General features: G+C 47.1%; 1 protein-coding gene across 1 annotated transcript in view; it reads left to right on the top strand.

The window, feature by feature from the left end:
- Window positions 1-9,064: 9,064 nt before the first annotated feature.
- NARS2 (asparaginyl-tRNA synthetase 2, mitochondrial) overlaps window positions 9,065-14,702 on the top strand; it is a 48,192-nt gene continuing 42,554 nt past the window's right edge. Inside the window, exons 1-4 of the mRNA XM_066570225.1 lie at window positions 9,065-9,187; window positions 11,754-11,863; window positions 12,238-12,358; window positions 13,031-13,171. Of these exons, the coding sequence (XP_066426322.1) occupies window positions 9,065-9,187; window positions 11,754-11,863; window positions 12,238-12,358; window positions 13,031-13,171 (495 nt within the window). The remainder of the gene's footprint in view (window positions 9,188-11,753; window positions 11,864-12,237; window positions 12,359-13,030; window positions 13,172-14,702) is intronic.

Here is a 14,702-nt window from a genome sequence, read left to right as displayed (position 1 = left end):
TTTGCAGGGGAAAAAACTCCAACTAGCGAGCCCACAAAACAAATGACTTTGAGAAGAGACCATGACCAGGTCTCTTCACACATGGTGATGAGTTTATCCAGCCTTTCAGAAAAATGTCCTGCATGGGGACATGTCCCCTGTGAGGACATGCTGGAGGCAGCAAAGAGCATCATTGGCAGCTGGGAGAGATTGAAGGCAGGAGAAACTATCTGGAGTGAAATGAGGCATGAGAAAAACAAGAGCTGATGGTGCATACACAGAAGGAGACATCAGAATGTCAGAGTTCAAATCCCATGTGTGACCTTGACCTTTTGTGTGATTTAGGACAAGTTGTTTCACCAGTGCAGCCCAGTAAAACAACAGGATACTGGTTTCCCATGGGAACACTTCAACAGGCATTAAAGTTGGCTGGTACAGAACACCACAACGGCCTGCAGAGACTCCAATTTAAAAGAAATTTCTTTTCCCTTCCTCCCCAGCACAGAAACACATCTTTTCACTGAGATGGGGTTTTCTTACTGCCAAAGGGATGCTGAAAAGAGTTGGCAATGCACATCACCTTGGAAGGTGCTGCAGGGTCCCCCTACCCCAAATGGTAAGTATCAGCATGGAAAAGACATAGTAGCAAAAACAGACAGCAGCAAAAACAAAGGCAACATTTCACAGCAGCATAAGGTACATGCAATGGATGAATAATAAAAAGCACCCATTTTCTTGAAGTGGAGGCTGTCATGGAAACCCTGGCAGTGAGTGGCATCATTGAGGGAATTCAGTTAGAAGTGACAGAATAAAGCATCAGAATTCAGAGATTAAACACACCTAGCAGGGCTGAAGTCTCAGAGAACTCAGAGACTCTGGAACCCTTCAGCAGGTTGCGCTCATCCAGCCAGGATATACTGCTATCTTTCAGTGCCTTTCCTGCAAGCTGGAGTGGATTTTCCCCGTTAGACTTGTTGAAAGGGTGCAAACCCTGCAGGACAATAAACATCTCTGTGTTTAGTACTTAGAGAGTACTAAACTCTTGGGAGAGATTCTTTGTAACTGTGAAAAAGTGGTTGCTGTGGATATCCACCATGAGGTTGGCAGCAGAGCCTAAAGAAAAAGAGGTAGAAGTGCTCTGTGTGCTCACCCGCCAAAAAGTGATCAAAGTGGTCATGGCGACTGATGCATTCTGTCCAGACTAGCATCCTTCAGTGCTGAAGGCTCAGGGAAACACCATGCCTTCCATTTGATCTGGATTAACACTAATCATCTTTTTCCAAAGCTGGATTTATCCTTTTCTCATTGAAAGATCACAAATCAGGATGCTCATTTTGCTCTGTTGTCTCACGAATATGCAAGAACCCTTCTCCTGGCACTCATTGATGAGGTTTATCTCTTAATTGGCGTCCCCCAAACCACTCCAGCATGAGGACAGACAACCTGATAAATGTAAGAAACTGCCCTTCCTTTGGTGCCTTTTCCAGCGTGCTTCCCCTTCCAGACAGCCCAAGATGTTTTATCACTTTCTCCAAAGGAAAGCACCGCCGAGTCACCCAAACCTCACAGCAGCAGGGCTCTGTAGATAAGGCAGGGAAAATATTTCACTCGCAAGGAAACTGTGCTCATCTCGCACTAACGTCCCTGTCCTCTGGAATCCAAGGCAATAATTACAGCAATTTGTAGATAATTATTTGTTAATTAAAAACAGGCTTGCTGGGTACAGTTACCAATTTCCTCCGCTGGCTGCATAGGGCTGCACAAGGAGACACTGGGGGATTGTCGGTCTTGTAAAATCGTTTGCTTGTTCTGTTCAGAAAAAAAGTCCCCAGTGGGTCATCTCCCCCCTCTCCACATATCCTGGCAGGTCTGATTCATTCTCCTAAGACACCCTCAATACAGATTTGTGCCTAGCTTTCCCTTGGTAATTTCCAAGGAAGGTGACTGCCACATTCCCCCACTGCAGCCTGTTTTCTCAGCTAATTTAATGTCCCTTTGCTTACACAGACTCATTTCCAGACACTTTTAAGTGAGTAGCTCCTAAAGGAATCGTGACTCCAAGCTGAGGTTGTGGACCTGAAAGGAGCTCACCTTCATCCCACGTTTATGTGAGTAGTAATAAGTAAACAGTGTGGAGATGGAGTTACAGCTGAGTACAAACTGAGGCTGCTGGTAAAGAGTGCTGTTGGGGCAATTATTCTGCCCTTGATTGGGCAATCTGGGGTTCATGGTGTCTTCCCAGGCATAGTTTTCAGGACAGCTGTGAGAAGAAATGACAGGATTTCAGATATCCCCCACTAAATACTTCATCCACAAGGAGAGAATCTTGGGATGATGGTCCGCACGCCTTGGGATGATGGCCCTCATGAGTATGAGGAATTTCAATCTTCTAAGTCCTCTGTCTCTGTTTCTGCTGTGGAGCACACCATCTCCTGGTTCTACCACATTCACCTGCTCCAGGGTCTCCCACAGCTCCAGAACCAGGAGAATTATTTAGCCCTGGATATAGGAAAGTCACATTGGTCCTGATCTATTTCTGGATTGAGCTGGGCATTCATTTCAGATGCCCCTTCTTCTGTGGCACTGAGGAAACAGCTCATGGAGATCTGAGAGTTGGCTCTGTGGGTTCCACACAAAAATAGTACCAGTAGCATCAGTATAAAACCTCAGGGAAAGGCAAACCCATGGGGAACTATCATGAAGGGGGAAAGTGAGCAGCATCCTCCTCCTGGTTGCAGCAAGGAATAACATGGACATTTTGTCATCATGTGCTCAGAAGCAGATTGCTTCCACCTCCCTTAGCGGAACAGCAGCATCAATGAGAATAAACCAGAGATAATAGGGAGGGGAAACAAATTAGGCTGTCAATACCCTCTTCATGGAAATAATCTCAAGGTTGTTAGTCACACAGGGCTGCTTCGCCCCTCTAATTTTCTCCTGTACGTGGGCTTTCGTGTTCCTCTCATCACCTCAGCGGCTCAGTGCCTGCACCATGTGCAGAGAAATCACAATTAAGCAAAGTGGCTGGATGTCATGATATATGGGACTACATCTCTGCTTCAGCAGCACAGAAAGCTAACGAAGAGTTGAGATTAAACACTGGGTTAATTAGTATGCTTAATTAGTTCACAGTTATTAAATCCTTTCAGACCCTCAGATAAATCTTTCAAAATACAAAACGTTCCTTGGAAATGCTACTGTGTACTCCCCCCTTCTCTCTCTCCACGTAGGTGCAGGGCTGGGAAGCTGTAGCCTTCCTCCTGCTGCTTAATGCAGGAGTAGTCTCCATCCAAGCCTCAGCGGCCCAGCATCAGTCCCTGAGACTACCCTTGAATCTGCAAGTCTGCCAATTTGCAAATTCAAGTTCTTCTGAGAGGGGATGAGGCATGCTAACTTGGACAACAGTTAGTAGGAAACAAATAGTGTTGGGAAAAAAACAGGGAGCAACAGATTCTTTTAACCCTGAGAGACACACACAGATTCAGAGGTTTGCTGTGGACTTAATCACCCAGCAGTGTGTCCCTTTCCATGTCAACTTCCTCTGTGGATGCAGTAGGAAAGCAGGGCAGCCCTGCAGGAAGAAGAAACAGGAATGGGCCGAGGAACTTCTCACACAAGCTTTGGAACATTGCCAGTCACTGTGCCAGTTAAGTTGAGGGACAGGAAAGACTCCTCCAGGCTCCTGTAAGCACTCTCCCATATCCACAGCACTGAATGATTACCCTGTGATTTCCATGTTCATCCCAACGATCCATGCTACTCCACAGCAGAGAGCTGCTAAGGTCCATGGGGTCAGCTGACCTTCAGAGAGCCCATGGCAGCACTGGGCTGTTCTCATAAAGGATTTATTTATGGCGGAGGAATCCAGTTTCTGAGATCACCTTGGAGACTTACCCAAAGCATTTATCACTTGGATAATGCAGGGCTCTGAACAACACAGGTGCAATGAGCTCAGGCTCTGGGCAGGCTGGAAAACTGACACACATGGAGTATGCTGTTTTCATCACAGTTCTCTGGGAAACTGATGTTTGGGTCCAACAAAGGGGATTACAACATTTTTTGCACCAAGTCTTTTTTTTTTCCCTAGTTATTAACAGCTGTGGTAGTGGGCAGGGAATTCAGGTTCTCCTGGTGCTGGAGACCTAAATCCATAGGCTGAGAATTAATAGGGGCAAAGAGCTACATTAGATGTGGCTTGCTTAAGGGAGTTTGTTAAAGAAAAAAACAGTACAGGATTAAGCTGAGGGATATTCCTCATTTCACCAGGAAAAATATCCCTGAACAATGACTCACCCAGTACTTGTTTGTGATTCTAGTAATTATAAATTGTTAGAAAGCAGAAAGCAAAGGCTGGGATAAGGTGCTGTTATTCAGCAAACCTGCATTTTGAGAACAAGAATAAAGCTTTTTGGAAGATAATGTCTCTCTTTTTTCCCCTGTGCAGTCACAAAGAAAGGTATTTAATCCTTCTAAAAATAAGTATGAATGTGTCTGCTTCCAGAGTCTACAAAATATGTGTGCATCAAAGCAATGTGGAGACATTTGGGAATAAGTAGCCTGGGACTTTGTGTCAGAGAACTGGGCTGACCTTTCAGCAACTGATGATAGTTCTGAAATGACTTCTCATCAGTGAAAGCCCAATCTATCATCAGTTAAAATAAATTAAAAGCTATCACTGGCTTCTACAGATATTGGATTAGACGATATAAAACCCACTTGAATGCTGGGAACCCAATGAAATTATCATGGTAAATCTAAATTCTAGTGAAGCTTTACAGACTTTAAAATATCTCTCTGCAGCCCCATTAAGAATGGGTTTCTACTTAGCTCATGAATATTTTACTTCTTTTTCTTCTGATAGTGTCATCATGAACTAAGACAGCACAAAGCCCAATATTCCAGCCTCCTTTTTGCTCACAGCAGATCCAGAGCATGTTTCTGTAGAAAGAGCAGTCCAGAGAGTAAAGGCCTGAACATAGACACTGCTTCCCCTCAAAGTATCTCTTCTGATTTCCAGCCATCCCCACAGAGCTAGGAACAGCTCTTCCCAACATTTTTTCATCTCCCCATTTCCACAGTGATAGTGTGGCCATGGTGATAGTGTGACTTCCAAAATGTCCAGGATCTGGAAAGATGAAGTTTCCTTTAGGAGTTGGTCCTCATACACAACTTTGTCCATCCCCTCCTGCTCATTTTTGAAGCACTTGATCTTCCTTTCAGAAGGATAAACCTTGTTGCAGAACAAACCTGCTAGCTGGGGTAGCCCCACAGCTCTGTTACCATGGGAGAAATTCTTTCTGTTCAACCAAAAAAGAGAGAGATGAAGATTGCTGGCCAGTGCTCCTCAGGAATCACTCCTAGCAACAGGAGGAATGGATATCATACATATTACTCCCTCAAGCCATTTGTCATTGCATCCTTTGTTCCAAATGCACTGCCTCTAACATGACCTCACATTACACATCTCCCAGCCACATTCACCTTCAATCCTCTCTCTTTCTTCCCTCAGTGAAGCACCATCTTAGAAGATAAATTTGCTTCTACCAGAAACATCTACTGGGAACATTTCATGTCTCCTAAACCCAGATGTGAGTACAGAAGAACCATTATTTTTCATCATCATTTTAAACCTCCCTCCCTGCAGACACTCTGACTACCGGCATCCTGCTTCCCAGCCCAGACTGACATTGCTACTCTGATCCACAAAGAGCACCAGTGCTCTCTGGAAAGCTTTTAGAAGGGCTCTGCTCTGCATGGCAAGAAATGAAACATACATTCATACACATCCACGCCTTTGCCAACACCTGAAACATCTCCAAAACACCCAATCTATGTACCAGAGAGCAACAGTGCTGGGAGTTAGCTGCAGCACTGCATTGACCCATAAGGACCTACTCAAAGAACCTGAGATCTGGGGTCATCCCTGGGGCTATGGTTTGTGGTTCTGATGGTGCCAAACTGCTGGCCAGTGAGGATAGCATCCAGCAGTGAAAAGAAGATGGGCAGCTATGGGAACTGAGGCCTACAACCCTGAGATTATGCTGTGAGATGTGTGGCTAAGGGATTTCCATGAGCTATTCCATGAGATGTGTGGCTAAGGGATTCCTGGGGCATGAAGACTGGGGAGGGATGGTTTATCAGGTGAAGGCCAGGTGACCCTCACCACTGCAAGAGGTGGAAGAGGGAGTGATGCTAAGGTGTCATGGTTCTGTTCCACCCTTGTGCAAGACCCACAGCCTTTGTGATCTCTCTCTTTGTTACTCTTGATATCCCTCATTAACAGACAAAGTGGCTGCCCACCACTTACGACAGCAGGAGCAGAAGATTTGACTACAGTCTCACCTCCACTTCCCCCAAAAGTATAGTGATACCATTTGGGCTTTGTAGAGAAGGATATTCACCTGGATGAGAAAAGTTCAAGTCAAGTCCAAAAACACGTGAGGCCAGACTTTCCTGTGTTATGCCCTTGCTTCCAATTGCCCACAGGTGGTCCTAGAGCAGATGGGTCTGAGGGGAAGGACCTTGCCCCTTTCCTGGTGTGTTTAGACATTGTCACTGGTGCTACCCTCTAATACTTCCTTACATTAATTGTTTATTTGGCCTGCAGAGGGCTTAATGAGTCAAATAACCCTGGAAAAATTATTCTGGGCAGTATGGCAGAACAGGAGGAAAAAACCTATAGCTGAGAGCAGTAAGGAATGCACCATGTGTGACCAGGCACAGAGAACATGTAACATGCACTGAGCAGTCATTACACACATGTTTAATTCTCACATTAATCCAGGAGTTCCCTGAATGACAGAGGCCCAATTTCCTACCAATTCACATCCTGTATCTCTGCCTGACACTGCATCAGCACCAGCTCCTTCCTGCACTGGGATTCTCTAAGAAACCACATCACAGCAGTGTACCAACACACAGCAAAGCTCAGTGCTGGCCCTTACAGGAGGGGATGGTGGCTGGCATTAAAATAAAACTAATTTTGCTCACTCAGGAGTACAAAGACATATGTGCCCCTGTGTTTCCATCCAGCACTGAGGCAGTAACCATGTGTGTCCAAGCAGTCTGCACGATTCCGTGCAGTGGCACAGAAGTCAGATACTGGCAAAGCTGTCCTCGCTGCCTGAGGATGTGCTTCTATCCCTCCCTGTACCTCCCCTCCCTGCACCCTAGCCCTGAGGTCTCCTGTCCTACCTCTCAGTGTCTTTCTTATCCACCTGGTTATGTCTGTGGCCCTGCCCTGCAGCTCTAATTCCTCAGGATGATGTTTCAAGGCAGGGCAGAGCTCAGGTCAGGACTGAGCCAGGGGTGGGGACATTGGCTTACTTGGAGCAAAAGCAGAGGTGAAGGAAGGCCCTAGCAAGCAGCTTTGGACTTTGAGGACAAGAAGCTTTTCATGCACAGATAAAAAGATTCACATGGGAAAATCAAAAAAGCTTTCCTCTCTCTTTTCCACGAGCCCCACTTGTTTCTTCTAAAAGCAGCCTCTGGCCAGCAATTCCTTTCTTACCTGGGACTTTACAGCAAGGTAAAGGGCTTGCCTCCCTGCAAGCAGTGTCACTACCAAAGCTGCCTCCCAGCACCTCCTGGCCCTGGAGCATCCCACTGCTGCTCTCTTGTGTGACCCTCAGTGCTGCAATGATCAAAGCATAGCAAGGAGGTGACCTCTGACCACAAGCACAGCGGTGTGTTCAGCTGCTGCCCTCCTGCAGTGAAGCTGCAGAACAGGGACAGGCAGGAATCAGGCAAGCAGAGCAGCAAAGGCTGGGCTGCATGGGGAAGCAGCACTGGCTTTACACACTTCAGAGAATCACAGAATGTTTTGGGTTGGAAGGGACATTTTAATATAATCTAATTTCAACATTCCTGCTATGGGCAGGGGACCCCTCCATTAGACCAAGTTGATCCAAGCCCCATTCAACCTGGCTTTGAACACTTCTAAGGTTGAGGCAGCCACAGCCTCTCTGGGCAACCTCTTCCAGACCTTACCACCTCACAGCAGAGGATTTCTTCCTCGTGTGCAAACTAAATCAACACTCTTTCATTTTAAAACCATTGTCCCTTATCTTGGCACTAAAGATTTCTCTGTCTATCTTACAAGCCCTCTTTAAGTTTGGAAGGCTGCAGTAAGGAAGAAGCCCCCTTCTCTCCAGGCTGAGCAGCCCCAACTGTCTCCACCTGTCTCCATAGCAAAGGTGCTCCAGCTCTCTGACTATCTTTGTGGCCTCCTTTGTACTCAGTCAATAGGTCCATATGTTTCCAGTGCTGATGACCCCAGAGCTGGATGCTCCAGGTGGGGTCTCACAGGAACAGAGGGCAGAATCCAGAATCCCCCATCTCGCCCTGCTGGTCCCACTGCTGTGGATGCAGCCCAGGATATAATAGGCTTTCTGGGTTGCAAGAGCACATTGTTGGGTCATGTCCAATTTTAAGCCCACCTCTCTTCCCAAGTCATTCCTTGCAGGGCTGGAGACCCTGATGGCTGCTCCTCACCATCCACCCGCCTCACCTGGAAGGACAGAGGGGCATAAGCTTCAAAAAGAAACAGGAGAAAAGGTTTATTCGTTATCAAGGCTTGCAGAGCAGACCCAAGTCCTGTGCCTCTTATCAGGAAAAGTGAGGAATGTCGAGGGGCATTAGAGAGTCAATGGTCCCTGAGAGAAGCCCAGGCAGACGGGAGAGTGGCTGAAGGTCCTCGAGAAGAACGCACACCATCTCCAGACCGCGCTGCCGCTCAGGTGGTCCCAGAGGTCCGCCACGGGGATCCCTTGTGTCCCAACACGGGATCCCTCTCGTGGCTACGGAGCATCCTTCCCCCCACACGCGGGGATGACAGTCCCACACGTCCCGCTAGGACGGGACACCCTATAGGAAGAACTACATTTCCCAGAGCCGCTTGCGCCCGGGCGGCGGAATAGGTGGGCCGAGTCGCGCATTCTGTTCTGATTGGCTGGTCGGGGGCAGTCGGGGCGGCCATTGGCTGGGCGGGCAGTCACGTGGGGCGGCGGGAGGCAGGCGGACTCACGTGGGCCCGTGCGGGAACCGGGAACCGGGCTTTGGGGGAGCGGCCCCGCCGGGCCTCGCCATGCTGGGCGCCCGGGGCGGGTGGCGGGCCCTGCGCCGCTGCGCCTTCCTGCCGCGGGCCGTGCGGCTGCGGGTGCGCGAGGCGCTGGGGGCGCGGGAGCCGGCGGAGGCGGTCAGAGTGCAGGTGTGTGCCCGGGGCCGGTCAGAGTGCAGGTGTGTGCCCGGGGCCGGTCAGAGTGCGGGTGTGCGTGCCCGGGGCCGGTCAGAGTGCGGGTGTGCGTGCCCGGGGCCGGTCAGAGTGCGGGTGTGCGTGCCCGGGGCCGGTCAGAGTGCGGGTGTGCGTGCCCGGGGCCGGTCAGAGTGCGGGTGTGCGTGCCCGGGGCCGGTCAGAGTGCGGGGTGTGTGCCCGGCCCTGCCGGGGCCCGAGCGGAGGGGAGGGCCTGGAGGGGCACGGCCCACGCCCGTGCTTCAGCGAGCGAAGCGGGAGCCCTGCAGAGCATTTTGCTGAGCTCCCGGATCTGCTGTGCCGTCGTACCGAGCCGCTCCGTGTGTTCCTTTCCCCGCTGTGCGTGCTCGGTTCGCTGCTGTCGCAGCCAGCGGAGCCTTGGGGTCACTCGGCATGTGTGGAGCAGCGTTGTCACCGTGATGGGTTGTGCTGAACGTGCTCTCCGCCGCGTTGGATTTATCTGTTCCGGAGAGCGAACCATTGCTGGTGTGCTGCTGTTTATAAAGCTTTTTCACAAGTCTTGTGCCACGTACGTCCAGGTTTAGAGCAGTGTCAGTAGAACCATCGGTAGCACTTCCCCTGACGTTTGTATTTGGCTCCTCTTGTGAACCAAGATAGCCTGGAATTAATGGGCATTTTAGCTATGGAGCACTTTTCCTTGGCATAGGATTGTTCTGTCTGGCTTAAATCCAACCTTATAATGGCCAGGTTGTTGGAATGTGCAGTCTAATTGTTACAGTCAGGGTTGTCACTTTTATTGTACATTCATTCTGGTAGGTGTGAAGTGGTCAGAACATTGCTGCTGCAGCCTCTGCTGTTCCAATATATGCCTGTGGGTATGCTTTTACTTCCTATTGCAGGATGCAAGACTCCTCCTCTTATTTAATAGATTCCAGAACAGCTTGATGAGGTGGTAAGAAAAGCTCTTGATAAGGTTTCTTTTTTCATTTTTAGTGTGTTTTGTTAGGGAGTGTTTGTGGGGAGGAATAATACCTGCCATTATACACTAAATGTGCATCCAGTATAACATACATGGTGTGTTCTGGAGATTTCCTGGAATATGGAGGATAAGCACAACAGCTTCAGGCATGTTACTGTAGGAAATACCTTTTACTTTCACCATACAAATAAAAGGATGCCCAGATGATCTTGTTTCTTGCATTAGTTCTTCCTTTGGGTGGGTTACCCTGTCTGACTCACTAGATTCATGTCTTTAAAATCTTCCATGGTTCTTACATGGAGTAAGGAAAGCATGTTATGCATGTTAAGCCCGTGTAATGCTTTGCCTGTGCTAGTAGTCATTTTTAAAACTATAACACGCTTTACTTATGGTGCTGTTTAATTCTTGGTTTGTTCTGTCTGGGTGGCAGAAGTAGATGGATTTTCAGTGGTTTGTCTGGTAAAAAAATCTCTAAAGCACTTGGCCAGTTTGAAGTCATTGGGACTATTTGGTTGCTTCCAGTTAAGAAAAATACAAAACTGGTTGGAAAAGAGGCAGTTTGGTGGTTTAATCAGCACTGGTTTTAGTTGTTCTCTACAATATTGTTAGAATTTGATCTGCAAGGCCCCCAGCAGATGATTTTGCTTTGAAGGCCAGCTTTGTCTCAACTCTGCTGAGCTGAGGAGCAACTATGGGAGTTATATTTTGCATGCTATTACTATTGCTTGCTGCCTTGGTACTGACTTAACATTTCCCATAAAAAAGTAACTAAAATTTATATATCATTAAAAAACTCAAGACATTTAGCCTGCACTGTACATGGTCAGTTTTCCTGTTTTGCTGTTACAAAGAATTGGGGTATCATTAGTTTTATTCTTTTCATGAAACTCAACAAAGTATTTCTAAATTTTTTTCTTAATAGCTTTTTTTTTTTTCTCCATGGGCTCAATGAAGCGGTCTTGGTTTTTGAGATGAAAGGAGAAACAACCAAGGCAATAATTTTTATTTTTGTTTTGCATGAATACGTAGTTTTTCATGTGAATCTATTGGCTGCAACATGCAACATTGTTTTTGCAGTCCAGCATTTTAGGGCACATAAACCAGTAGTGAACAGATTGGAAGAGTTGAAACATTGGAACCTTACTACAAGGATACAACAACAAAACTGATATTGAAAACCATCAGAATGGTCTTGAGTGTATTGTAATGAAGAATAGTGCATTACTGGTCTCTCCTGTTTTAGTAAGAAGAGCTTGGAAGGGACATCACCAATAGGAATATGTACTTTGCCAAAACACTTCACATCTTCAGAGCACTGCGTTGCTTTCTGTATTCTCAGCTTCACGAAGATGCAGGTACATCTTTATAATCCTTGCTGTTCTCAGGAAGAGACTCTGCCTCAGAAGGATGTCTCTGCCTAAGGACTTGTTTCTCTCTGCTTTGAAGTCAGAAGAAAACAGTTACTTTGATTTCAGTAAGAAGCTGAAGTAGGCCTGAAGTGGTGTGTCTAGCTCAGCTGCAAGAAGAGCATGAGCACACAGCGTTCCTGCCAAAAAATAACAAATCTCTTTCTTTTACCTCTAGGGCTGGGTTCGCTCTGTCCGATCCCAGAAGGAAGTATTGTTCCTGCACATAAATGATGGGAGTTCTCTGGAAAGCCTCCAGGTGGTTGCTGATCCCAGCCTGGAAAAGAGGTAGGTCCCTTTGAAATAACTGGAGAAATACATGTGCTGAGCAGTGCTTGGAGGGGTCTGCTTAAGCCTCCTTCCTTGTGCCAGGGGCTGGCCAACCACATTTGTCTCCACCAAGAGCCTCTTCTGATAAAAACCTGTCACTGTTCTCCCTGCTTGTCCAACATTCCTGCCTTGTTCTAAATTCTTTTATAGCTTTGTGAGTCTCTTCCCATTCCCACCTCTGCTTTTAATAATTTTTTATTTCATCAGTTAAGCTCTATGGCTACAGCATCTCTTGTGATCCTCAGTAATCCAGCTAAATTAACAGGAATCTCTCTTCTGAATGTAGTTGTATCAGCACCTAGTTAAGTTGTTGTTTTTTCTTTGTTTCTTAGAGACCTGACTTTTGGAAGCGCAGTGGAAGTGCAAGGGAAGCTTGTCAAAAGTCCTCATAAGATGCAAAACATGGAGCTGCAAGCTGAAACCATTCATGTGGTGGGACCTTGTGATATTTGGGTATGTCACTGTAGCAGAAGGGGTAGGACTGCTAGAAATCAATTCTTGAAGGTCCAAGTGTCCAACAAAACATGCTTGAAACTGTATTTTCTTTAAGTCTGAGTGATCCTGCAGACTTTGATTTGTCAGCAGTGTCTGTAGGGTGCATCAAAAGAGAAACATTGGATCACCATGAAAGCCCATTTCTGTGACAGAGCCATTTCTCCATGGAAAATGTGCACAGGCTGACAGTTCGGCGTATGCCTTTGTCCCACCCTGAAGCACTTACCTGTGCAGGTGGCTTACCATGAATTGGAGAAGCAGTGGAACTGGCTAGACACTCCAGGTTGTGCAGCTGGAAGAGCCATATCTACCACAGGCACATTCAGAACCAGCTTGCTGTTGCAGCAGTGAGGTGAACAGCTGGGTTTCAGAGGCGCTCAACATCCAAAAGGTGGAGTGTTCTGGAATGCCAATACTTCGTGTCATGTTCATGGATCTTGCTCTGCTGTAAGCATTGTAAAATACACAAAATAAGCAGAAAAAGATAGGCAAAAGCATCTAGTTCTTGTGTGCTCTGTAATGGTGATTGAGTTTTAGTAGGGAGAGATGAGTGTATTCCGTGAATAGCAATAAAACTGCGTGGACTCCCAAGTTCTCATCCTCTTACTTTGATTTCCTTGTTGTTTCCAGTCATTTCCCCTGAAAATGAGGGAGAGGCACCCACTGGAGTATGTCCGACAGTTCCCTCACCTGCGCTGCAGGAACAACACGCTGGGCGCCCTGCTGCGAATCCGCAGTGAAGCCACTGCCAGCATCCACTCCTTCTTCCAGGTAATCCCTTCTCTACCCAGCCTCTCGAGTAGAACTCTCCACCCAGGCTGGCTCTATGGGAGCAGGTTAGGAGGGAAGGAGCATGACATGGATTTTGCACACAGTGCTTTTCTTTCCAGGCCAGAGCCTGGCTGCGCCTTGGCCAGACTGTTGCTTATGACCAGGTTAGTGCATCTGTGGCCTGTCAATGTCTTTCCACCCATTTCCTGTTATTTATCCCTTTCACAGAGTTGCAGTATAATTGCCTCCAAGTGTGTGGTCCGTGGAACACAACATAATGTGATTGTGTTTAACCCATGCTCTGCAGTGACCTTATGGTCCTTGGACAGAAACCTCCGCCCACGTGGAAAAATCTGTGATGCAGGAACACAGACAAACTGACTCAGAGCTTCATGTTATTCTCAGTTCTTGCCTCTAACTGCAGTACAACTCTGTGTGGATGCTGTTGGCTGACATTATGAGACTCCTGGTCTGGTGCATTTGAAACTCATGGGTGGGAGCCACCTGTGTTTTCTGAATGTGTCACTCTTAAGCTGTGGGCACAGCACAGACTTTTTGCAGGCAGGGGAGCAGTGAATTGGCTCTGATGCCAGGTGTCACATAGATTCTAGTCACATGTGTTAGTAGAAAAAGAAAGGTAGTAAGTCCTCTAGCACACCTGAGCCTTTCTTTAAAGCTGTTCCTGGAAATAAGCATGTTTTAGTTTGGATAAGCTGGCTTTAGATAGAATAGAATCACATTCAGATAATTCTGATGGCAAAATTCATCTGTAATAATTAGTGTGGCCTAAGAAACAGGTTAGAAATGTTGAGATGAATTTCTGGTTCCAGGTTTGCTGGTCTTTGTTGCCTGCGATGGCAAAGGTTTGCTTGCTCTGAGAACTGCCTGTGTGGAATTGCATGGCGTTTGAATGAGTTTTGTGGGTTTTGTTGGGGTGGGGTGGGGGGTCCCGTGTCAGGTAAAGCTGCTGGTTTCAGCATTGTGCCTGCTCCCACGACAGAAGCCAGCTCTGTTGGGAATCAGTCTGTGCCGGCGTTGAGCCACTAGATGGCATTGCCTACAACGCTTTGTGCTTCCAAACCTGGGCACCGCAGGCAGCCGAGGTACAGAACAGCCTTATTCAGGCTTTGTTTCTCCAAACCAGCTCCTGCTCAGGCTCTGACATACCTTCCTGTTTACAGTGCTCAAGAGCAGAACTCTATTTTGTAATAGACTCTATCATCAATTTAGCAGCAGCAGCTACACTAAAGTTATTTTTAAAGGAATAAGCAAGATTTGGTCCCAGACCTGATATTTATAAATGCTTGTGTGAGAACTCTCCTAGCACCAGGAATGTCTGTGGTTTTATTCTGTCTCTAATGGAAGGAAGTCTTAAAATTGCCACTTGCATCATCCCAAGAATATTGCAATTTCCAACTTGACAATGTCAGAACATACCGTAGCTACAAAGTATAATTTCACCATTTTCACTGGGCAAGGCTGTAAGGAGCTTAATGGTGGAAGAAAATAAGTGGAGCTGTTTGAATACACA

The sequence above is a fragment of the Molothrus aeneus genome, chromosome 2, assembly GCF_037042795.1.
Source record: "Molothrus aeneus isolate 106 chromosome 2, BPBGC_Maene_1.0, whole genome shotgun sequence".
NCBI lineage: Eukaryota > Metazoa > Chordata > Aves > Passeriformes > Icteridae > Molothrus > Molothrus aeneus.
This window is presented reverse-complemented; position numbering and strand designations above follow the sequence as displayed.